This window comes from Triturus cristatus, chromosome 6 (genome assembly GCF_964204655.1).
Source record: "Triturus cristatus chromosome 6, aTriCri1.1, whole genome shotgun sequence".
NCBI lineage: Eukaryota > Metazoa > Chordata > Amphibia > Caudata > Salamandridae > Triturus > Triturus cristatus.
Window position 1 is genome coordinate 45,369,603 of NC_140589.1, and position 26,593 is coordinate 45,396,195.

General features: G+C 51.4%; 1 protein-coding gene across 1 annotated transcript in view; it reads left to right on the forward strand.

Annotated features, from left to right (window-relative positions):
* Positions 1-24,394, forward strand: part of KCNK17 (potassium two pore domain channel subfamily K member 17) — a 228,545-nt gene extending 204,151 nt beyond the window's left edge. Inside the window, exons 4-5 of the mRNA XM_085610236.1 lie at positions 22,927-23,095; positions 23,850-24,394. Of these exons, the coding sequence (XP_085466362.1) occupies positions 22,927-23,095; positions 23,850-24,139 (459 nt within the window). The 3' untranslated portion in view covers positions 24,140-24,394. The remainder of the gene's footprint in view (positions 1-22,926; positions 23,096-23,849) is intronic.
* The last annotated feature ends 2,199 nt before the right edge of the window (positions 24,395-26,593 follow it).

Sequence of the window (26,593 nt, forward strand, 5' to 3'; positions counted from 1 at the left end):
CTTTGTTCTTGGTTCAGGGTGAGGGGGAAAACCAGTCGCAGCTGGTTGGGGAGCACCCTTGATGTGCTCAGCCCCTCACTCTATTCACTGGCAGGGCTAGGGTCGTCAGTCGCACCACAGGGGGCGGGGCCAGCATTGTGTGTGGAAAACCCTGCCCTATTCAGGACCCAGGTGTACTCCTCCCACCCATCTAGCTGCTGATCTCCCCATTCACCACTGGGTGACTCATCCTGACTCTGGGGAATCCCTAGCCCGTCACATGATATGACCAGCCAATCACGCGACAGACACACTGCACACAGAAGTGCCCACTTCTAGAAGTGGCACTTCCACACTAGGTACATGCACGCCGCACACATCATCGCGCAGCATTCACTCCCACGAGTCCGCACATACCAAACTCGGGCCTGCACACCCCACGCATCAGGAACTACTAGGGACACATACATTCCCCATGCATTCCTATGGGAGGGCAGGCCTATCTCACCACATGCACTCAGAGCGCGCACGCACTTTACCCTGGGACACAGGGAAAGTGCGTAGAAACCAAAAAATCACCACACCAAGTCACCAGTAAAAAGCAAAAAACGTTCAGGGGTGAACCTGCCAGAAGGGCCAAGTCCAACACAACCCCCTTCCAGCCAAAACGCAGGGCAGACCAATCACCACCGTGATGGACTTCCCTGCTTGGGGCGATAGAACACGGACGCGGGCCCGCAACTGCAGGGACACCCTCCGGTTCTACGCCACGGTGAACCCATGGAATTCTTTCTAACACCACTGTCTGGACCAACTGGGCTACCCCACTGGTACTCCCAAGCTGTCCGCGGCCAAGACCAGGCCCTAGGCCACCCAGGTGCCACCGGTCTTTGCCTAACCATAGAGTGGGGGGTAGTAACCCCTGGCACATAGCGGCCATTCTCCACTCTACCCCTCATCAGGGCAGTTCTAAACTGCCACTGATCCTCCAGCCTAGGGTCTGTACCCTCAAGCTGACCAAAAGTCACGGGTGAGGCTCTCCTCCCCCTACCTCTTCTTCTGGGGTTCCGCCCTCTCTTCCTCTGAGAGGCGACCCCGTAACGCAATTCACCTACCAGCTCAGGACCCCTCCCTGAGAACTGGTCTCCCAACCTAGGGTTTAACCCCTCAGGTTGCACTGGGGTCAGAGGTGGGCTCTCCCACCCTCTGCACCCCCTTCCAGAGTCCTGCTCCCTACCAACTGGGGCGGTACCTCTGGAAGAAGAACCGGTCAGGACACTGGTTACAGTCGTCCTACCCTTCAGGTCAGGCTGATCCTGAACCTGGCCTCCCAACCTCGGGTCTAGAACCTTTGGTGGAATACTTGCCTGGCACTCCAGGACTTCGGGGGACTTACACACCATCCCCCCAAGAGGAACATATGCCTCATATGTTGCATGACAGTCTGTCTGGCGCAGATCTCCCGTCCCCTGTCCACCTGACAGTGCGCGAAGATCCCCCAGGACAGACGTGTGGTCACCATGGTCACCTCGAGGAGACTCAGCCCTCCCGGCTGGTCCCTGACCCACTGGCTCCTCCACCGGGGAACACCGCCCCATGCCACTCCTCTCGCTGGACTTCTGTACCCTCCCTACTGGAGCGGTACTGCCAGACATCAGAACCACTGGAGCTTTATTTACAGATGCTCCAGGTCCTCCATACACTAGGTGATCCTCCTCAAATGGACTAACAGGACAGCCTAGGTCCCAAACTTGGTGTTCCCTCATGAAACCATCTAAGTCATGAGGCAGGGTTTCGTGCGTCTGGGGACCCTCGGTCACCCACTTACTCCCGCTCCACTGAGCCAGGCCGTAAGCCCCTACACCCTCCTCGCTATCCGGGGACCTAGCTGGGCTACACTGAGCCTCCTACACCACGCTGGGCTGGAGGATCTCTGAACCACTACTGTTGGAATCACTCTCCCATTCCTCATCAGAACTTGGGACCCCTTCCCATCGGTCTGCTTTTTTTGCAAGGTCCCAAGCATCCAAATCGTAATATCCCAACAGGTGTTGGCGCAACCCGGGGTAAAAACTACTGAGTAGCTGCTCTTTGATAACCAGAGCATACAGTCCTTCAAAATCCCGTTTCGTGTTTACTCTTACCCAATCATCCAGTGCATCCTCGCATTCACCCACAAACGTGTCCCAAGACTGGTGAGACAGCTTCCTACTGCCCCTGAATTTCAACCTATACTCCTCTTCTTGGGAAACAGGTACCAGACTGGGTAAACTGGGAATGGGACTTCCTGCACTGGACTTTATCTCGCTGTCACCACTGGACTCAACCCTCCCTGGGGAGCCCAGACAACTACAACTGCGCTCAGGGGACAACTTACCCTCCAGAGCTAATTTCTCTGTGGCAAAGGCCCGCTCAGCCTCCGCCATCTGTTTCTGAGCTAAGACCCTCTCGGTCTCCAGCTTGGCATGCTCTATCCTGAGCTTCTCCATGGCCAGCTGATGCTCCCTTTCTTCCCTCCTATCTACCCACTCCTCTGGGGACAGGGAAAGGGATGGGGTGCTGCTCCTGACACTGGACCCAGCAAGGGACTCCCTATCTATGGGGTCTCCACTATCTACTGGCGTCCCTGTCAGGTTACTTTCTTCCTCCTCTTCTAAATCTTCAGGGCTCCCTACAGACCCACCACCCTCCTGGTGTGAGGCCCGGGCCCTTATCCTACTGCGCTCAAGACCCCATTGACCCTTTTGCCATAGGATCAGGCTGCTTCTAAGTTCGGATTGAGAGTCTGACTCATCCACCCCTATGTCTCTCTCTTCACAGAACCTTACCAACTCCAACATACTGTACCCAAAAAGATCACAGAAATCAAAAGCTGGCTCCATTTTGGCGGACGTTCTTGAGAAAAGATCACACAGGGAACCTAGGGGTCTGAGCTTAACACGAACACACAATTCACAAAGGATTCAGCAAGCTCTCTATCCCAGAGAACTCACACTCACTTGCCTAGTGCCACACACCACTCATCCACACACAACCCTCCCCTCGGACTGGTAAGGCAGTTTCTACCACCCCTGATTCCTCAACCTGACCACCACGTGACACAGGTACCAACTCTGGGCGCAGGGCGGGGGACAAATGTACTGGACACTATTACGCTGCCACCACTGGATCCCACCCTCTGGTGAATCCAGAAACACAATGCACTAAGGGGGATGATCTACCCTCCCGAGCTAGGGACACCTAACTCACAGTGCACCAAACCACATTTCCAAAGAAATGACAATTAAAAACAAACTTAGAACAATAATCCCTATACCATGTGATTTATCTAAATGCAGAGTTTTGTAGTGCGGCCAGTTGCCGCTGCGGTACAGCGCAAACGCAAGTCCAAATCCCACCGCTGATCACCAATGTTAGAAATGGCGATTTCTGGTTGGCTAGGGCTTGCGCCAAAGCCAGACAGAAACCACCACTCTAGTCAGGGCTGGGGAGTTACACGCCAAAGATAACCCCTGCTCACCCCCTTGGTAGCTTGGCACGAGCAGTCAGGCTTATCCCTGAGGCGATGTGTAAAGCGTTTGCGCGCGCACCCAGCAACAACACCCAAGGCCCACCACAAAGGAAACTCCACACAAGGTATTCTATAAAAATAGCCTTTGTATTATACACAACACATTAGATAAAAACACACACTCTACAATGTGCCAACAGGCACGGGCAGAATTTACAAGGGATTATATATACAGGGGACAGGGCCACCTGGACCACTGTCAGGAATTAGCACTCTTTAGAACATAGGAATAATACTGTAGTACAAAATAACATATGTAGCACACAACCAGTAACTACTGGTATCAGGTAAGTACCACCTACGCAACCCTAACCACCTTAGGAAAATATTGCGCAGGGAATCAGGACCTCACTAGCACCACCTGTACTAGGGAGAAAACAACCACCTAAGTATCACAATACCTGTAGGGGTCTAAGCACATAAACACATGATGCATAACATTCAGAGGTGTAAAGCAAAGCACATGACGCATAAACACATTCAGAGGTGCAGAAAAGGAACAATAGCGCAAAACTCACATTCGCCACCACCTGTGGCAGACCCTAGGCCAACTGGCCTTGCAGGGGGCTAGGGCGCCCTTTGTCTCAAAGTCAGGGCAAGATTGCGCAGGCTGCGCAAGCCCCCAGCGTGGAGGGGCACAACCTAAACGTAGCAGCTGCCCACTAAGTGCTGGGCAGCTGGGAAAGGAGCATGGGCACCACTGTGCTTTTTAAGACAAATATGGCATGCCTTGGAGCCTCCCTGGGCTCTGCCAAAAAGAATGCCCCCAAGTGTTGGAGTCCTGCGCAGGGACTCGAGAAATGATGCCCCCAGACGTTGGAGTCCCCTCTGGGACTCAGAATCACCAACGAAATGCCCCCGAATAACGTGGGAGCCTCGTGGGCTCTGAAAACACCTGGGCACCGCGTTAGAGCCTCCCGGGGCTCGGTGAACACTTAGTCCCCCTTCGTTGGAGTCCTTCTCATGGACTCAAAAAGAATAATGCCCCCAGAGCCTCGCAGGCTCTACAACAAGAATGCGCCCCTTCGTTGGAGCCTGTACTCGGGGCTCTGTACACCACTGCCACGGGTTGGAGCCTCGGTGGGCCCTAGGACGCCTCTGGGGCAACGTTGGAGCGGCCCGCTGCCTTCCGGGGCCGCTCTTCCCATTCCAGAAATACCCCCTCTCGGAGCGGCCCGCAACTGCGGCGCCGCTGTGGGGGACAGGGGGGCAGAGGCGGGAACCACGCGGAGTCCCGTTAGAGCGCACTGGCGCTTGGAGCAACAATGCGGGTAACACCCACTACCCCGGCCTGCCCTCTTCACTCACCGGCGGTAAGGTCTGCTCTTGGCCCTCCGGCGAGCGCTTCCCTCGCGGCGGGGGCTGGGGGCAGACCTAGCACTTCCGTCTCTCTCCTGGGTCGCGCTGCGTCAGCCCGGCCGGACTCAGCTTCGTCCAGGAGGCCTCGCCTCCGTTGGTTGCAGTCCAGTGCGGGGTGGGCTCCCGCCTGGACTCCACCGCCGGCTCACTTCTCCGGGCTGCATCGGGGCACGGGGTGGGCTCCCGTTGGCTTCCGGGTCAAGTCCCGCCCACGTCCTGCAAGGGCTGCCTGACTTCCGGCTGAAGCCCGGCCGCGGCGGTGGTTTCGGAAATAAAAGGGGTAGGCTCCCTCGCGCTACGAAATACACGGTGGGGTGGGCACCCGCCGTGAAATTAAGACCAATAAGCGGGGTGGGCACCCGCCAACGACCACGGCAATGTCCCTGGCAGGGAGGGCACCTGCCAGGGGACTCTAAGATCAGCGAAGATGGGGCAAACGCCGGGTGGGCACCGGCTTTCAGAAATAAAGCGCTCCTAGCGCTAAGGAAAGTAAAAGCGCTTCCAGGCGCTTAGGGATGCCCACAGACACCAAGTCCAGCAAAGTTCTCCCCTGCATGCAGCAGGGCAGGGGTGGGGGGCAAGGCTGGACCCAGAGCCAGCTCACTGGGCCTCCAGGCAGGGAGGTAGTCCAAGTGGCGGTCCTCTGGTCCAGCGGCAGCAGCAGCAGCCCCCCTCAGGTAAGATCCTGGCAGAGAACAACTTGTAAGGGGACACAGCCCCTTTTTATACAGTAAAAGTCTTTGTTCTTGGTTCAGGGTGAGGGGGAAAACCAGTCGCAGCTGGTTGGGGAGAACCCTTGATGTGCTCAGCCCCTCACTCTATTCACTGGCAGGGCTAGGGTCGTCAGTCGCACCACAGGGGGCGGGGCCAGCATTGTGTGTGGAAAACCCTGCCCTATTCAGGACCCAGGTGTACTCCTCCCACCCATCTAGCTGCTGATCTCCCCATTCACCACTGGGTGACTCATCCTGACTCTGGGGAATCCCTAGCCCGTCACATGATATGACCAGCCAATCACGCGACAGACACACTGCACACAGAAGTGCCCACTTCTAGAAGTGGCACTTCCACACTAGGTACATGCACGCCGCACACATCATCGCGCAGCATTCACTCCCACGAGTCCGCACATACCAAACTCGGGCCTGCACACCCCACGCATCAGGAACTACTAGGGACACATACATTCCCCATGCATTCCTATGGGAGGGCAGGCCTATCTCACCACATGCACTCAGAGCGCGCACGCACTTTACCCTGGGACACAGGGAAAGTGCGTAGAAACCAAAAAATCACCACACCAAGTCACCAGTAAAAAGCAAAAAAAGTTCAGGAGTGAACCTGCCAGAAGGGCCAAGTCCAACAGTAAGGCTACCTGTTCTCATAGGCCAGAATGGGCTGTTGGAATTGTTACATCCTATGATCCTAACAGACCCAGGGAACATGGTAGAAAATCGAGTTTAGTATGCTGAACTCTGAATAATAAAATACATCTGTTAACAAAGTTTATTTTAATGTTCTGTGTTTGCAAACACCACTTTTAGAAAGATGGCCTTTGCTTGCCTAACCATTTTAGCCTGCCTCTGCGCTGATGTGTATCTGCTGTCTGGTTTGTGTGAGTGACAGGGCTGGGGAGTTCCAAGAGACAGTCTGGGCAGCCAGGTGGTGAATAGGAAGATTACACCAGGATGGGTGGGAGGAGTGCACCTGGACTTTGAATAGGGTTGTGCTCTGCCACCACAATGCTGGCTCCACCCCCTGTGGAGCGTCTGATGTCTCTGCCCTGCACACTGAAAGAAGAAGCCTGCATCATGTCAACAAAGTGCTCAGAAACCGGACCGAACTAGGTAAGGACCCCCTGGCCTGCAAGTACAAAAGAAATGTAGTATAAGTTTAGGAGCCTTGCTCCTAAGAAATCCTGCTACAAGACGAACCTCTGCCTGAGGGGAAGGAACCGGGAAAGCTGTAGGAGGAGTACTGTCCCTGACCTGGGGGATTGGCCTGCAGTGGTTGCCTTGCTGCTGAAGGAGAGGAGAAAGATTGCTGACAAACTTTATTTCCACTTGTGCTGTTTAAGATCTCCAAGGGCTTGTGCTTGAGCTTACCCCCTGAACGAAGTCCCAGGACCAGTGGACTTCACCCCCCTTGAGAGCCGCCGTTCTCACCGTGAAGCTGACGCCGAGAGAAGTGTGCACCTCCCTAATCGGCGCGTACACTGGCAAGCCTGTGCCCCGCTGTCCGGCCCAAACAACGCGACTAAGGCCCCTACGAGCCGTAGCTCGCAACGTGAAGGAAGGACTTTGTGACGCCCTTTGTTGCCCCCTCTCCGCATCGTACTGCTCAGCGTGCCCCCCTACCCCTGTTGTGGGCAGGTTGCGGCACGTAGATTGGTTGGTACGTGGCTCCCCACCGGAGCGTACTGCCTGCTTCGCACAGCGCTGAGAGAAAAGGCGCCACTTTCAAGGTACGGCTCGTACGCCGCATCGAAGAGCCAGCGCACCGTACTTCCGCACCGTTCCCTTGAGCATCGTGACTGAGGCCCCCCTACGAGCCGTAGCTCGCACCGCAAGAGGAGGACATCGCACCGTACAATGCGCTGGGATTCAACGCATCGTCCGTGACGAACTTCTAAAGATAAAGGTACTGTGTCCGCTTCGCACCGTAGGGTGTACGCTCTGCTCCGGAGCACCTGTAGCGTGTGTGAGCCCTGCTCGTGAGCACCGCAGGCGTGCGCTTCGCATCGGAGCGTCGGGGCGTCTGTGAGCCCTTCTGTAAGCATCGCAGGAGTACGCATCACCCGGAGCATCCGCAACGCTTGTGAGCCCCGCTCATAAGCCTCGCTCCAGCCCCGTACGAACCTTACGACGTACACGAAGCGCACAGAACTATTGAAATACGCTTAAAATCAAGAACTGCTTATTGCTAAGAGTATTGTGGGCCCGTTTATCGTTATTGGGTCTTGTGCTAAGTCTGCCTCTATATAAAGTAATTATTTTTGATAAAACCAGTGTGAAGTCCATTTGTGGGGGTATCATTGAATTACTGTGTGTGGTCCCAAATGCTTAACCATTGCACCCTGAGATAAACCTTGTCTGCTCACGCCAAGCTACCTAGAGGGTGAGCAGGGGTTATTGTTGGAGTGTAACCCCTTACCCTGACTGGAAGAGAGGATCCCTGCTTGACACAAGTCCCTACCTGGGTCAACCAGAGATTCCCAATTCTAACATTGGTGGTCAGCGGTGGGATTCTGGATTAGCATTTGTGATTCATGTACAGTGATTTTGTGAACACCACTTAGTGAGTTCAGACCCATAACGCAGCCACATACTTTTTGGATTTTTTGCCAAGGAATATCCATTTGTGAAGAATCATGCCTGGTTCAGTCATTATTGAGAAAACGGCATCTGTAGTCTCTGAAAGTGAAGAAGTGGAATGGGAAGAGGAGAGACTAGAGAGCTACACCAAGGCCCAGCTGAAGGGCTTCTGCAAAAAGTTCAAAGTTCCCCATGCTGGATGCAAGGTCAAGGCAGATCTACTCAAGGCGCTGAGGGCCTGGATTGAGTCAAGGTCGCCTGAGGATGTGGTAGTAGTGGAACCAGCAGAAAGCGTCCGCAGCTTTGGCAGAGGCCTGTCGCCAGAAGAGTTGGCAGACAGGAAAGAAACCAGGATGCATGAATTGGAGATGGCAAAACTTAAATTGAATGGGCAACTGGAGCTGGAAAGCAAAAAGCTGGCTCTGGAAGAGAGAAAATTCCAAATGGAGCATGACATGAAGTTGAGGGAATTGGATCTAAAGGCTAAGGGTTTAGAGTCCACTCCCTCTGGTGGCAGCACACCGTCAGTGCAGGTAGAATCAAGGGTGTACATACCAAAAGATGTAGTAAAAGAATTTGTTTTGAAATGATGACATAGGGCAGTGGTTCAAAGCCTATGAGGTAGCCATGTCTTCCCACCGGGTCCCTGAGAAGGATTGGGAAGCGGGGTTGTGGGGACGGTTCCTTAGTGAGGTGCGGGACACACTGCTAGACTTGCCTTCAGATGATTATAAGTCTTATCCCCATATGGAGGCAGCTTTAATGACTAGGTATAGGTTGACCCCTGAGTTGTATAGGCAAAGGTTCAGGGGTTGCCCAAAGATTCCAAACAATACGTATGTTGAGTATGTAACTTTTTTTTGCAGAGCACTGGATGGTTGGGTGAAGGGTAGCAAGGTTGATGATTTTCAAGGGCTTCTTGATTTAATGGCATGGGAGCACTTGTCTAGTAATTGTTTTCCTGAGCTACGCCAGCACCTGATTGATAGTAGGCTGACTAACCCTAGGAAGCTTGCTGAGGAGGCGGACCGCTGGGTCAGTACCAGGGTCCCCAAGGGTCCAATGGGAGATTCCGCCAAAGGTGGGCAGGGTCCCCAGCAGAAGAGTGGGGGGGACAGGGGTAACCAGAGGGAGTTCCCAGGAAGGCCCCAAAGTAATCCCCAAGGGAACCAAGGGAAAGGTTCTCAGCCTCCCCCACCCCAGAAACCGACCGGGGCCCGACAGGTCCACCTGTTCAGAAGGGGCCCATAAAATGTTACAAGTGTGGTAACATGGGGCATTATGCCTCTGATTTAAAGTGTCCTTTGTATGGTAAACCAGCACCCACTGGTGCTCCACCCCGGCAGATGGCTAGTGTAGCCTTGGGGAGGAGATAACCGTCCAAGGTGGGTGGGGTCCCGCAGAGATGTTCCTTGTCTCATTAGGAGACTGTGAGATGGTCCCCCAAACCCAGCTGCCTGATAACACTAAGAAATACAGGCAGTGGGTGACCATCAATGGCCGTAGGGTGGAAGCTCTAAGAGACACAGGAGCCAGTGTGACAGCTGTCAAGTGTCACCTGGTGTCTCAAGAGCAGGTGGTCCCAGGAGCATTCTATCCAGTTGTTGCCGCTGACAACACAGAGAGTCACTGCAAGGTGGCTCAGGTTCCCTTTGAGTGGGTGGGGGGGTCTCTGGTACTCTTCAGGTAGCTGTGAGGCCCGCCATGCCTGTAGACTGTCTGTTGGGGAACGATTTGGAGAGCTCACCTTGGGCTAAGGTGGAGCGGAGTGCTCACCTGGAGATGTTGGGTATGCCGGATTGGGCGTGTGTCACCACACGGTCCATGGCAGCAAGTAGAGGTGCTCAAGAGGTCCTGGAGCCTGAGAGGGAGGCCCAGGGACCGGCCTTAGAGAGAGGAGGCAGGGGGCGCGGGAAACCGGCCCCTGAAGTTCCCACGGTCCAGGAGGAAGCAGACCTTGAGGGGGATGCCCTGGAACCGACAGGAGAACAGATAGCTTAACTGGGGGACCTGCCTGAGCTGACCCATTGGCAGCAAGAAGGAGGCCCCTCCAGGGAGGACTTTTGTAAGGCGCAGAAAGAATGCCCTTCTCTCGTGGGTATGCGGCAGCAGGCTGCAGACCAGGCCAGAGGTGATCAGTCTGGGTCACATTTAATTTACTGGGAGAACGACCTCCTGTATACAGAGCCTAAGGTTGCTGAGCCTGAGTCAGCCCATGCGCTGGTGGTACCCCAGGACTTCAGAGCCTTCCTACTGGGGTTGGCTCATGATGTGCCATTGGCAGGACATTTGGGGCAGGACAAGACCTTTGAAAGACTTGTCACCCACTTTTATTGGCCTCAAATGCGCAGGAGTTCAGACACTCACTGCAGGACCTGTCAGACTTGCCAGGCAAGTGGAAAGAGTGGGAGGAAGCAGAAGGCTCCTCTCCAGCCATTCCCTGTGGTCGGTACCCCATTCCAGCGAGTGGGGATTGACATTGTGGGGCCACTGGACCCCAGGACAGCCATGGGAAACAGGTTTATCCTGGTCCTGGTGGACCATGCCACCCGGTACCCGGAAGCCATCCCTCTGAGGACAGTGACGGCCCCCGTGGTGGGACGTGCACTGATGGGAATTTTCTCCAGAGTGGGATTCCCTCTAGAGGTGGTGTCTGACCGAGATACCAATTTCATATCCAATTATATGAAATCCTTTTGGCAAGAGTATGGTGTAACCTACAAGTTCACCACACCTTACCACCCCCAAGGAAATGGGTTGGTTGAGAGATTCAACCGTACCCTGAAAGGCATGATAATGGGTCTGGAAGAACCCATGAGGCGTAAGTGGGACGTCCTCTTACCATGCCTTCTCTTTGCTTACCGCGAGGTGCCACAGAAGTCTCTAGGGTTCCGCCCCTTTGAGCTCCTGTATGGCCACCCAGTGAGAGGACCTCTAAGTCTGGTCAAGGAAGGCTGGGAGCAATCTCCCAGGAAACCTCCCCAGAATGTATATAGCTACATGCTGGCCTTCAGGAATCAGACTAGGCGATTCAGGCAACTTGCTGAGGCAAATCTGGAAGCCAGCCAAGGAGGAGATGAAGCGGTGGTACGACCAGAATGCCACTCTGGTAGAGCTTCAGCCTGGACAGAAGGTGTGGGTCTTGGCCCCCGTGGAGGCTTGTGCGCTCCAGGAGAAGTGGACCGGTCCCTTTGAGGTTGTGGAGCGCAAGATTCCTGTTGCCTATTTGGTGGACTTGCTGTCTCCCAAGAACCCCTTGAGGGTCCTACATGTCAACCGCCTGAAGCCCCACTTGGAGAGGTCCCCAGTGGGCATGCTCTTGGCAACAGATGCTGGGGTGGAAGAGGAGACCGAGCCTCTTCCTGACCTCCTGTCAGCCCAGGAGCAAGAGGGGTCAGTGGATGGTCTCATCCTCTCTTCCGCCCTGACCCCTGAGCAACAGAATGATTGTCGCCAGCTGCTGGGACAATTTTCTGATCTGTTTTCCCTGGTTCCCGGTGTCCATGATGTGGACACTGGGGATAGTACACCTGTGAGGCACAAGGCCTACAGGGTGACTGACATGGTGAGGGCATGCATCAAGGAGGAGGTCTCCAAGATGTTTGCACTCGGGGTAATTGAGTCCTCCAGCAGTCCTTTGGCCAGCCCAGTGGTCTTGGTCCCAAAGGCTGCAGGGCCGGGAGCCACACCCAAACTCCGGTTCTGTGTGGACTTGTGGTTCCGTGAATTCTGAACCCATTCAATAAAGGTTGTCGTATCGTGATGGTTTTGGTATCAGCGAACCGCGACTGACAAGTGCGGTATGCGTAAGCGTTTTCGTCATGCTACACCGATGGATTCACTGTGTATTTGACGATCTAGTCTGCAGCCTTGGGTTCCATTTTGTGCATAACCACCATTTTGTGGTTGCCCTCACATAGGCTAATGACTACAGGATGACTGTGGCCAAGCGAGCATCTAGGGATGCTTACACCTTAGCTTGAGTTCGTTTTGACTCCTGTTTGACGTGAGTCATCTGACCCTGTTGCCCGAGGCTAAACTTGTTGAGCCAGTACCTTGTTAAGCAGCTGGTCAGATAGAGATCAAAGAGCAGGACATTATTGATTCTATGGCACACGCACACACCCCTCTATCTTGCTTCTCATCTGTTTCTGCCTTCCCTTTATGGCCCTATGGCCTAATTATTGATTTGGGTTGAGGACTTTTATGATGGGCCTGTCCGGCCTGTTCGAGCAAGAATGCTGGATTTTTACCTTGTCATTGGTGATGGGTTGGATAACTGAAAGTGGGTTTGTCGTTATGTGATGCCTCTGTAAATATCATCCTCTGATTGGTCAAATTTGTGAGTAATTGATGCTAGCCAGGAACTTGCTTTTTGGCATAAAAGACGATGCTCCACTCTATTAGGTTGAGCAGTCTCCTGAGAACATACACCGTGTTGTACTTCTAGGATCTCTGTTACTGGCTGCAGCTAATAAATTTGATCTTTGATGTCAACAGAAGAATCCCGTGTCTCTGTACTCTAAGACAGGTGAACCCGAAGACTTCGGGCGTGTCCCCTGCGCCGCTGGGTTTATATCCCGGTTCTTCAGACTACAGAGGACTCAATTCAGTCACCAGGACTGATGCACACCCCATCCCCAGAGCTGATGAGCTCATAGATCGGCTAGGGGCTGCCAACTACCTCAGCGCGTTTGATTTAACGTCTTGGTACTGGCAGATCGCCTTGACCGATGGGGCCAAAGAGAGGTCAGCATTTTCCACCCCAGATGGGCACTACCAGTTCTGGGTTATGCCCCTTGGGATGAAAAATGCCCCTGCCACCTTCCAGAGGTTGGTCAACCAGGTGTTGGCTGGGCTAGATTCGTTCAGTGCCGCCTACCTGGATGACATCGCAGTGTTCAGCTCCACTTGGGAAGAACACCTGCGCCACCTCTGGGAAGTGTTGATGGCGCTGCGGAGGGCAGGCCTCACGATCAAGGTGAGTAAGTGCCAGATCGGGAAGGGTTCCGTGGTGTACTTGGGGCACCAGGTTGGGAGCGGCCAGGTGGCACCCCTTCAACCCAAGATAGAAACCATCCTGAATTGGGAGTCGCCCAAAACCCAGACAGAGGTGAGAGCCTTCCTAGGTCTCACTGGGTACTACAGGAGGTTTGTCAAGGGGTATGGCAACATTGTTGCCCCCTTGACAGCGCTGACTTCTAGGAAGCAGCCCAGGAAAGTGATTTGGACTGACACCTGTCAGAAAGCTTTTGAGGCCCTAAAAGCTGCTATGTGCACAGCGCCCGTGCTCTTGGCTCCCAACTTCTCCAAAGAGTTTATCATTCAGACAGACGCTTCAGAGCATGGTGTGGGGGCTGTTCTTTCACAGATTAATGAAGAGGGCCTAGATCAACCTGTAGTCTTCCTTAGCAGGAGGTTACTTCCACGGGAACAGAGATGGAGTGCTATTGAGCGTGAGGCATTTGCTGTGGTCTGGGCACTGAAGAAGCTAAGACCATACCTGTTTCGGTCTCACTTCCGGGTTCAGACAGACCACAGGCCCCTCAGATGGTTGATGCATATGAGGAGTGAGAATCCAAAGCTGTTGAGGTGGTCCATTTCCCTACAGGGTATGGATTTCACGGTGGAACATCGCCCTGGTACAGATCACGCCAATGCTGACGGTCTGTCCAGATTTTTCCGCCTTAGTGATGAGGAACTCCCTGGGGTAGGATAGTTCTCCCCACATTTCAGCTGGAGGGGACACGTGTTAGACCTGGCACTTTGGCGTGAGTCTCCCTTCCACTTTTTATCGCTGTGCCTCATGTGTTTTGCTGGTGTTAGCTGCTCAGAGCACTGTGCCACTGCCAACCAGTGCCACAGTGCAAGTGCTCCCTATATACAATGTATATGTTGGTTGGATTCCATGATTGGCTTATTTGGTTTACTGTCAGACCCCAGTAAAGTGCACCAGGAGTGCCCAGGGCTTGTAAATACGAATGCTGCTGGTGGGCTTGCAGCACTGGTTGTGCCACCCACAGAAGCGGCCTGGTAAAATGTGTCTAAGGTTTGCCACTGCAGAACCTGCATGCAGTCTGGTACTGCCATGCTGACTGGGCAAGTGCACCCACTTGCCAGTCCCTAAACCTTCCCTTAACTTCATATTAGTCACCCCTATGGTAGGCCCAAGGGCAGGGTGCATTGTAAGCATAAGATAGGACAAGCCCTGATGTGTGTGGCATGTCCTAACAGTGAATTACAGCCATTTTCGTTTTTCACTATTGTAAGGCTACCTGTTCTCATAGGCCAGAATGGACTGTTGGAATTGTTACATCCTATGATACTAACAGACCCAGGGAACATGGTAGAAAATCGAGTTTAGTATGCCTGAACTCAGAATCATAAAATACATCTGTTAACAAGGTTTATTTTAATGTTCTGTGTTTGCAAACACCACTTTTAGAAAGATGGCCTTTGCTTGCCTAACCATTTCAGCCCGCCTCTGCGCTGATGTGTATCTACTGTCTGGTTTGTGTGAGTGACAGGGCTGGGGAATTCCAAGAGACAGTCTGGGCAGCCAGGTGGTGAATAGGAAGATTACACCAGGATGGGTGGGATGAGTGCACCTGGACTTTGAATAGGGCTGTGCTCTGCCACCACAATGCTGGCTCCACCCCCTGTGGAGCGTCTGATGTCTCTGCCCTGCACACTGAAAGAAGAAGCCTGCATCATTTCAACAAAGTGCTCAGCAACCGGACCGAACTAGGCAAGGGCCCCCCTGGCCTGCAAGAACAAAAGAAATGTCGTATAAGTATAGGAGCCCTGCTCCTAAGAAATCAGATCCTGCAACAAGACGAACCTCTGCCTGAGGGGAAGGAACCGGGAAAGCTGTAGGAGGAGTACTGTCCCTGACCTGGGGGATTGGCCTGCAGTGGTTGCCTTGCTGCTGAAGGAGAGGAGAAAGATTGCTGACAAACTTTATTTCCACTTCTGCTGTTTAAGATCTCCAAGGGCTTGTGCTTGAGCTTGCCCCCTGAACGAAGTCCCAGGACCAGTGGACTTCACCCCCCCTGAGAGCCATTGTTCTCACCGTGAAGCTGACGGTGAGAGAAGCGTGCGCCTCCCAAATCGGCACGTACACTGGCAAGCCTGTGCCCCGCTGTCCGGCCCAAACAACGCGACTAAGGCCCTTTACGAGCCGTAGCTCGCAACGTGAAGGAAGGACTTTGTGACGCCCTTTGTTGCCCCCTCTCCGCATCGTACTGCTCAGCGTGCCCCCCTACCCCTGTTGTGGGCCGGTTGCGGCACGTAGAGTGGTTGGTACGTGGCTCCCCACCGGAGCGTATTGCCTGCTTCGCACCGCGCTGAGAGAAAAGGCGCCACTTTCAAGGTACGGCTCGTACGCCGCAACGAAGAGCCAGCGCACCGTACTTCCGCACCATTTCCTTGAGCATCGTGACTGAGGCCCCCCTACGAGCTGTAGCTCGCACCACAAGAGGAGGACATTGCACCGTACAACACGCTGGGATTCAACGCATCGTCCGTGACGAACTTCTAAAGATAAAGTTACTGTGTCCTCTTCGCACCATAGGGTGTACGCTCTGCACCGGAGCACCTGTAGCGTGTGTGAGCCCTGCTCGTGAGCACCACAGGAGTGCACTTCGCACTGGAGCATCGGGGCGTCTGTGAGCCCTTCCGTAAGCATCGCAGGAGTACGCATCACCCGGAGCATCCGCAACGCTTGTGAGCCCCGCTCATAAGCCTCCCTCCAGCCCCGTACGAACCGTACGACGTACACGAAGTGCACAGAACTATTGAAATACGCTCAAAATCAAGAACTGCTTATTGCTAAGAGTATTGTGGGCCCGTTTAACGTTATTGGGTCTTGTGCTAAGTCTGCCTCTATATAAAGTAATTATTTTTGATAAAACCAGTGTGAAGTCCATTTGTGTGGGTATCATTGAATTACTGTGTGTAGTCCCAAATGCTTAACCATTGCGCCCTGAGATAAGCCTTGTCTGCTCGCGCCAAGCTACCTAGAGGGTGAGCAGGGGTAATTGTTGGAGTGTAACCCCTTACCCTGACTGGAAGAGAGGATCCCTGCTTGACACAAGTCCCTACCTGTGTCAACCAGAGATTCCCAATTCTAACACCGGGCAGTGCGTAGTGTGGGAGTCGCAAGCAAATGCTATCATACCTGTCAGGGGGTGCTGGGCACATGCAAGTTCCTGCTCGGAGCTGCAGATGTGCTACCACCTGATAGTACAGACAAAGGACCTTTCATCGCTACAGTAACTTCACAAGCTGCATGCATACAGGAGACGTACAGAGGCCGGTTGTGGGTGTGATGGGACATCTGCGACCCCGGGAATCATGGACGATTTGCGCAGCACGATGCACATGAGCAGACTCACTGTGTGTCACGTTGCCACACAGCTGCTCTGCCCTGCCACAGGCACCCACACTTGTGTGCGCTGCACGGTTGCATCACGTGCACTCCTATGGGACACCATTCTAATGCCTGTCCGCGCATGTCCAGCGCCATGCCAACAATACTGCGACTCTGGCCTTCGAAGGTGTGCGCCCACTTGGGTGTTGGCCAATGGTCCGGACAGGGCGTATACAGGTGCCCAGCCCATGGCTGGCTGGGATCATGCTGCGAATGAGGCCAGGCAACAGACTCATGCATCCTCAAGACTGATATACATCACACCTGGCATGCATGTGCCGAGACCCCGAATGTCCTAGTGCTCCTACATGTCCCCGTACCTGCAGGCCCGCCCTCCTGGTACATGCCACATTGCAACATCATGTACTGTGGCCCTGGTGGCGACAACACCCCAATACAGAGACACACTTACCGCACTTCCTGCACCGGGCCAGGTCCGGACCATGCCCTGCCCCCCTGCCGAGCCAGCACACGCAGCCTGTGCATGCAGGGGGGCAGGTGCGGGGCTACATGTCCAGGGTCACTGCCAACGCTGAGGTGACATGGCAACGTCCGCAGAAGAAGGCACACTGTGATGTTGCAGGGCCCGTGCACATCAAGCTGACACAATGAACACACGGACACACTTGTTCAGATGGTGTGAATGGCTACGGGCACATGCGCACTGCCACATTTATTATCAGGCACACTTACCGAGTGACACCTGTGTTGGGTGTGTGTGGGGTGTGTGCACACCAGCCGGCAAGGGCTGCCTGGTGCAGTCAGAAATGGACAACAGTGTACATCATAAAGGACACAACCACACAACCATAAAGGCCCCATGATTTGTGCTGCACAGAGTTAGTGGCCAGGATGCACATTGTCCTGCACGGGCTTGCTGCCACGGGCCGCTGACTTGCGGTGCACTGGGGCAGAGTCACGGGTGCAGAGAAGGTTCACGGGATGACAAGGGGCCTTGTCGTGGAGTGTCTCTATGGACAGTTGAAGGTGTTCCCCAAGGAATGCAGAGTACAGGCCCATGCTGATGCAGACACTATGTTGGAGATGAATGGAACAGACACATGTCGGACACTAAGTCCGGTCCAACCAGAAGAAGATGCAGAAAACCACCAGGCCATGGGCTCTGACGCCACCAGGGTCAACCAGATGGTGCCCATGACTCATTGCGCATAGAGTTAGTGGCACCAGTGCATTTAGGGGATGCCGCCTGCGATGAGGCATGTCCAATGGTGTGGATTCCTCTACATCTTACCCAGAACACAGATCCACATGTGTGACCTAATGGACCGCAGTGTAGGCCTGAGGCAGCGGTCAGCACGGCCAATTCACCGAGTTTTTCTTGAAAATCGCAATTTAGCAAGGGCCATATAAGAAGGATCACAACCAGGTGGTAATCATGAGTGCAAATTACATACAGCTAAAATTCAACAGAAACTTACTTAAACACACCCAGAATGCCCCTGAACATTTCACAATGGCAGCGCTTTTCCTGATGGCGAGGAGGATGAGGCTCCAGGCTGAAGCACACAGAGGGAGAAGAATACAGGAGCGCATCTTCAGAGCCCGCATTACATTGCTAGGACAAACAGAGGAGGAGATATACGACGAGTATAGGCTCAATGCTGCAATGATCATTGATTTAATAACTGAATTGGATCCCATTTTGCAGCGTGTGACACGTAGGACCAATACCATACCCACACATGTGCAGGTCCTATGTTGCCTGCACCTACTGGCGTCAGGCAGTTTCCAGGGGGTCATAGCAGTAGCTGGAGGTGTGTCTCAAAGCGCACTTTCACGTATCTTTAAAGCATTCCTTAATGCCATGATGTCCTGGATCAACTCGCACATTAGCTTCCCCACAACCGCACATGACCTGACCAAGACCAAACTGGAATTTTATCAGATAGCCCGCTTCCCACAAGTCATAGGTTGCATTGATTGCACCCATGTAGCAATATGTCCCCCTGCAGATAATGAATACATATATAGGAATAGGAAATGTTTTCATTCCCTAAACATACAGGTAGTATGCAACCCAAAACACATAATAACTGACATTGTGGCTCAATACCCAGGAAGCGCCCATGACTCCTATATATTCCGCCAGAGTGGCAGGGGTGAATTTGGAGAGGTACATCTGCTTGGTAAACGTGTTATTAATTCTCACAGACATTGCACATATGCCAGTGCATTACCGCCACTGACCCTTTGCTTACTTCCATGTAGGTGACAGCGCATACGCCTTGCAGAATTACATCATTATGCCATCCCTAAATCCTGCAACCCCCAATGAGCAGAGGTACAATGCTGCGCATATCTCCACCCAGAACATAATTGAGCGCATGTTAGGGCCGTTGAAGAGCCGCTTCAGATGCCTACACAAGACAGGAGGAGCATTACAGTACAAAACCGACCAATGCTGCAGGGTTGTGGCTGCATGTGCCATTTTACACAACATTGCCACAAGGAGAGGCATTCCTATAGAGGTGTCGGACAGCGAGTCAGAGGACGACAACCAGCAAGGGCCACACTGACGTGCAGCACATGGGGCAAGCGCAGCAGAAGGGCGCAGGAGACGCACAGAAATTACACAAAATGATTTCTGAGGTGAGTAATGATGAGACAATACAGGGCTATTTCGATCAATGTTTGTTTATCTCAAATTAAATGGATTGTAGTGTTGAAGCACACATATCAGGTGCCCAGTAGCACAGGAATAGCATTAATGAACAAAAGAAAAATGGAAATAATACTATGACTTGAAAGTCAGTCACAACTGTTGTCTTTGTCAATGGTTACCTCACCATGTCTGAATGTCTGTGGACATGCCAGTCTATCTCTTCCTCCCACGCACACCCAGACGCCTTTCGGCTGCTTCATCTCCATCCCTCATGTTGGCTACGGAGGGTGTACTGCTGCGAGTGTTGCGCCTACTTGCAGTGGTGACAGGCATTGACAGACTGCTGAGGCTTGAGGCCTCCTCACTCCCCTGTTACACCGTCACATTGTTAGACCCAACTGTGACAGCATGCATTTGTTCCACTGCATTTGTTACCTGGCCCAGTGCCTGGGCCACATCCCCACTCCAATGGGACATCTCAATCTGCATTCGGACAGACCTATGTGCCAGCAGTGCAGTGTTGGTGGCCAGTCTATTATTAGATTAGTATATACGTGCATGCGCTGCATCAACTGGCGAAGGTGTCTCGTCTGTGACACATGTCCCTCCTTCATCACCCTGGTCAGTTCCTGTGTTTCTGTGGGCACAAAATCTGTGATTCTGTAGGTACTGGGGTGTTACACTGCCTGTGTTTCTGTGGGCAGTAGGGTGTTACAGTACCTGTGTTTCTGTGCGTACTGTGATGCCTGTGTTTCTGTGGGCATGGGAGTGTAAGGACAGCGATGTTACCTGCCATCTTTCCAATTTGTGCCTGCACTAACCGCGTGTTTTTTGCCTGCAGGCTCTGCACCCAGAGCATCTGGCTCTCCAGACCACCCCAGACATTAGTAGGTTGGTCCTCCTGCCGTGTGAATTGTGACCTCGCTCTTCGCCGCCGGCTTCGAACTGTGCTAATCCGGACCTGTGCTCGGGGGGTCAGCGTGGGTGTTCCTTGAGCCTGGCTGGTCTCTGGTCTTACAAGTGCCCCATCCTCTGTTTCCACTGTCTGCAGTGGTGGGACTGTTGGCCTGCTTGTAGTAGGAGCATGGGATGGTTATTGTGGTACCACAGGTGTGTCCACCTCATCTACAGCAGTAGTATCCTGTGTATATCCATGCAGTCACTGTCCACTGCCTCTCCTTGTTCTGCATCTGTGATGTTAAACAGTGCAAATCAGCATTAATTTATGTCTGTGATGTAATGTCACATTAATCATTATTTTCCTGCAATTAAATATGTTTCTGTTACACTATTTATGAGTCTTTTTATTTCTAATTGTGTTTGCCAAAGTACCTGCCTGCCTGACCTGCCTGCATCTCCCATAATGCACTTTGTGGTGTTTGGAAAATGTGGACTGGATTTGCATAATGGACACTTGTGCTGTACTGAGGTGAAGTGATCATTTTCAGATATATACCAATGGTCACTTGCATGCATCTTACCTTGAGATGTGTTGGCCGCTCCAGAGGTGTCCAGCTGCGTCACCCTAACGACAGCTTCAGGCTGGAGTGTGGACTCCGCCATGTACTCCATGGGTGTGTTCCCAGTCTGTGTTGGTGTTCCCCCTCCTGTTCCTGGCTTCCTTTAGCCTCTCGGCAATCCTTTCTTTTGCACGACTGCGCAGGTCGTACCATCGCTTTTTTTTCATCTATGGAACGGTGCATGACCCCTACAGCATTAACTTTATTTGGGATCCGGATCCATATTTTCCTTTTTTCGTGCTCTGGTACTTTCAGTGACAATTTGCCAAACAGCTTGTCATGGCTGATTACCACATCCTCAATTAGTGTCTCTATTTCTTTCTCAGAAAATGTCATTTAGCGCTTCCTGGCTGCTTGACTGTCCTCTGCTGTGCTTGCATCCATTTTGGACAAGGGACAGGTGTTGTTCAAAGATTTTCTTTCACTACTGTTCAGCTCCTGCAGTCAGCTTCCTCCTCTCACTATGACTATGCACTGAATGAGGCATGGGCTGACAGACTTCCTGCTTGTGATGTCATAATATGCATCAACCGTGCGTCTTCGCTATTAGCGATATCGCAAATTGCGGTATTGCAAATTGCGATTGCGAATTATAGAGATTCGTTAATTATTCACAGATTTTATGATGCATGGCTATTTGCGATTCCTTATGTTTCACAAATAAGGAATCGCAATTTTCAGTTTTGATGCATGTGCCTGTATGTACTTACAAGAGTATTATTATTGTTCTTGTTATTATTATTACCATCATCATGATATGGAAAAGCTGCATGATCTGTGCTGTGAGATTCTGAAACATTTCTTGAAAGAGAAAATGAGGCATATTAATGGCTAATTGCCAACTTACCCTACCTGTGTTTATCTAGGTAGTTGGCTATTACACAACCTGTGTTTGTGTAGGTACTGGGGTGTTACACTGCCTGGATTTCACTGGGTACTTTGGTGTTACACGGTCCGTGTTTCTGTAGGCACTGGGGTGTTACACTGCCTGTGTTTCTGTAGGTACTGGGGTGTTACACTGCCTGTGTTTCTGTAGGTAGTGGGGTGTTACACTGCCTGTCTTTCTCTGGGCACTGGGGTGTTACATTGCCTGTGTTTCTGTACGTACTGGGGTGTTACACTGCATGTGTTTCTCTGGGCCCGGGGGTGTTACTCTGCCTGTGTTTCTGTAGGTACTGGGGTGTTTCACTGCCTGTGTTTCTGTAGGTACTAGTGTGTTACACTGCCTGTGTTTCTGTGGGCAGTAGGGTGTTACAGTACCTGTGTTTCTGTGCGTACTGTGATGCCTGTGTTTCTGTGGGCATGGAGTGTTACACTGCCTGTATTTCTGTGGGTGGTCGATGGTTACATTGTCTGCGTTTCTGTGGGCACTGGAGTGTTACACTACCTGTGTTTCTGTGGATACTGAAGTGTTGCACTGCCTATGTTTCTGTGGGTACAGGAGTAATACACTGCTTGTGTTTCTGTGAGTACTGGGGTATTACACTGCCTATGTTTCTGTGGGTACAGGAGTATTACACTGCCTGTGTTACACTGCCTATATTTCTGTGGGTTCAGGAGTATTACACTGCCTATGTTTCTGTGGGTCCAGGAGTATTACACTGCCTATGTTTCTGTGGGTACAGGAGTGTTACACTGCCTGTATTTCTGTGGGTACAGGAGTATTACACTGCCTATGTTTCTGTGGGTACAGGAGTATTACACTGCCTGTGTTTCTGTGGGTACAGGAGTATTACACTGCCTGTGTTTCTGTGGGTACAGGAGTATTACACTGCCTATGTTTCTGTGGGTACAGGAATAATACAGTAACTATGTTCCTGTGGGTACAGGAGTATTACACTGCCTATGGTTCTGTGGATACAGGAGCATTACACTGCCTGTGTTTCTTTGGGTACAGGGGTGTTGCTCTGTCTGTGTTTCTGTAGGTACTGGTATATTACAGTGCCTGTGTTCCTGCGGGTACTATGTTGTTACACTACATGTTTTTCCGTGCTCGTAGATTGAAGAAAGAACCCACCTGGTATGTTTTGTTATTTGCTTTCTCACCTCAGACTATGATACCAGGCTTGCTCCCTGTTCGGTTCAGATTATGTGGTTAATACCAGGATGTTTTCTTGCTTGTTTTCTAGAGGGTGGCGAGGGCGCTGACCAGCTCCTGCGCCCTCCTGAGTGGCCTGCTGCTCTTCCTGCTGCTGCCCCCTTTGATGTTCTGCAGCATGGAGGGCTGGACATACGACGAAGCTGTCTACTTCGCCTTCATCACTCTGAGCACCATAGGCTTTGGTGACTATGTGATTGGTAAGCGCGCTGCTCTGTCGTATTTCCTATTTCAGTAGAAGATGGCTGGTTCCTTCTGCATGCAACTTTCCTATCCAAAGCAACTTGAATCTCCACCATTCATTGCAGCACCTCATGTTTCCGCCTGGCTTGACAACTCAGCACTTTACAGAGAGTAGAGTTTGAGTAAGCCCTTAAGCCATTGGTCCATCTGTGTCAGTCCACTTCCCATCTTGGATCACCCCAAAGAAGCATCTCCTACCTCATGTAATTGGCTACTTGGTGTATAATTCTCTCCCCAGTAACTAGTACCATTGCAGTATATGAAGGACTATTTTACATCTGAAAAGTGCCCTCAGTCATCGCACATCCAATCCTTTATGGCACACAGGCAATGAATAAAGAAAACAATCTGTTTTGGGTATTTGTTTTTTCACTACGGTATCCCTTAGGACTCATTTGCAAGCTAGTCTTGGCTGCCTACCTGCTAGCTGGTGTTCACACATTAGTGCGCACAAAACATGCATCCTAACTGTTGTGAGATCCTCGTCCTAGCTCAATCTTGTCCTCACTGTTACTGTGGCTTTCCAAAGCGGCCCTGTCTCCTGCTCTTTCTTGCCCTCCGTGTTACCTAAACTGAGACAAAATCCTAACTTTACGACTTTCGGTATTCACAAAAGGCATTCAGGAGTAGTAAAGTTAGGATTCCTGGACCATGTCTTTTAATCCACAGTTAAACCTGACTATGACCATCGGTGTTTGTCGTTTTTCACAGGCATGAACCCGAGTATAGCCTATCCGTCCTGGTACCGGAATGTGGTTGCTCTCTGGATCCTCTTTGGCATGGCGTGGCTGGCACTGATCATCAACCTCTGCATCAGTTTATGTGAGAGCCCCAGTAGCACGTGCCAGGGCTGCCAGAAGAAGACCCCTCAAGAGGTAGAGCAGGAGCTGATGGACATTACTGAGAATGGCAACCTCCAGCCGGTGCTGAAGAACTCTGAGGACTCAACAAGCTGCAGCAGCCAAGAGGCAAAGTCTGAGACCCCGATGGATGATAAATAGATAGAGCCGCGTGCCATAGACTCAACCAATGAAACAGCGGTCCACCAAGTACTTGTCTCAGCAGCATCACACTGCACTCAAAATGGCAGCCCTGGGTAAAGTTGTCTCAAGTGTTATGTAGCCTGGAATGAAAAGCATCTTTAACAGGCTGGAGAAGACTGGTCCCCACTGTCACTTGCAGTGCAATTGGGAGGTCTAGCTAATAATGAGCTTATGCAAAACGGCTTGTTAAAACGATAAAGGACTTTGGCGATTTATTGTTTCTCATAGTCTTCAAAGCAGTGGTAAGCCAAACCTCGGGAATGTGAACAAACCTCAGCATATCAATGTGCCTTTCAATGGGTTGCATGTGCCATGCACTGGGTTATGACTGCAGAGCGATCATATCTTTGAACAAACAATCCCAGCCTAAGGGGGTTGCTCTGAGACAGACACATACAATTGGCATGGGGCTGTGTAATCAGTAGGAGCATTGCATAGCCGGGCCAATAATAGATTACCATTCAACATCCATGTTTTAAAATGCCTTTTAACATGATGAACTCTGCTTTAGAGCCCTGCTTTCAGCCCAGGCTCACACAACAGGTAAGATGGACGCTGCATAAATAAAGAAATCACCAGGTAGAACTTCCTACCACATGCAGCTTGGCTCTAGGGATAGTTTTGCACTTGGAGCGGAGAATGAGTTGGGTGCTGGGTGCTGAAATAAGAGCCTTATGCATTTTTTAAGGTTCTCCAGTTACTTGACGTCTTGATGTAGTTGGGAGTCCTGAAGGGCAGACTGTTGTCTGTGTGTTGTGGTTGTGTTGTGGAAGAGTTGGACCTTGTAACCCTCCATCTTAGCAGTGCGAGTCTGAACGTCCAGTTAGGAGGTGACGAGTCCCATGGAAGGGGCTCCAGGTGGGATCATGGGCCTGACTACCTACTGCCAAACCTGTGCAGGTGCATGACAAGTCACCCGTCAGCCTGAGGATTGCAGGTGGTCAGTACGCATTCTGCCACGTAACTTACATAGGAGTGATCAATGATTGTGAGTTGTACATGACATATACACTTGTCTCTATCTTTGTATGGCTTTGTGTGCAAGCTCTCATGCTTTGCAAGGTTCCTCTTCCAGAGCAGATGTGTTTGTACTTGGCCTCTTGTCCCCTTGTGACTGTCCCCAAGCATCCACTATTTAATCTTCTCATCCTCTGTTAAGCCAGTACGAGTGGTGACAAACTGAGTGTCTAAACAGCCTGGCATGTTAAATGGGACAATGTACAGGACTAGAATGTTCAGTGGTTGCAGCATGGTGCTGGAGAGTGGCAAGCAGTCAGATTCATAGGCTACAACAGTACACAAACCAGGTTTATTGTTACTGAAAGTGTTTGCCATTTTCACCATACTATATGTGTGTGTGTGTGTGTGTGCGGGTGTGTGTGTGTGTGTGTGTGTGTGGGCGCGCACAAGCCCACCTCATTAAGAGTTATAGCTATTTTTTGCCTAACCAGTAAATCAAAAGTGAACGAGGGAAAGACAAAAGAATGGGGCATGCAATTAAATAATAATTTACATGTAGTAACACCTGTTACGTTGTGGAAATGTACCGCCGTGAGGAGACACTGTTACCGGGTCACCCTCTCGTCCACGGGTCCGACGACTAACAAAGGAGAGATCAGCACTGGAGTGAAGTAAAACAAACCAAGTTTATTAAACACTCATGAGTGGGACTGCGTCCGAACAACACCCTTAAGTGTTGTGGGAGGAAGTACATTGAATACAAAAACCATCACCCTTATATACTGTTTGTTGCAGTATAATCGAATGGGAAGGAAAACTGGAAGAAACAAGTTTAAGCACAGAAATAGCTATAGGCAAACCAGAGCAGATGGGTGACCAGGTGGTCATTAGATGAGGAGGGGAGAAGGAATGTTTATGGTGGCAATAAGCAATTATTTGATAACATCTGAGACCAGGTGCACCAGCAGCTGCAGCCCCCCAGCACGTACATCAGATTGACCGTGTCAGAGAGGTCAGCTAAAGTTAAGGACACAGGCTGGGTGAAAAGGCGAACAGCAGATAGTAAAATGAATACGACAGAAACGAAATGGACGCGACAGTCAAAGTGGCTGCCGCTTATGCTATCATAGAATTTACACTTTTCCACAACTTAGAGCACGTAGTACGGCAGAAGTACTGCATGAAGTACTATCTGTACACAACGTATTATTAAAACATTATGATAATAGCTTCACATTTGTTAAAATCAAATGGAAAGTTATTCTCATTTGCTTTTATGACAAAATATCAGGAAAAAAATATCACAATACACAAATATTGCAGCAATAATATTGGGAACCAAAATATTGGATTTACATACTTTGCATGTTAACTACATAAATATTTGAAAAACAATATTGTATACCATTATATTGAAAAAAGATAAGTATAATATATATATATATATTTATA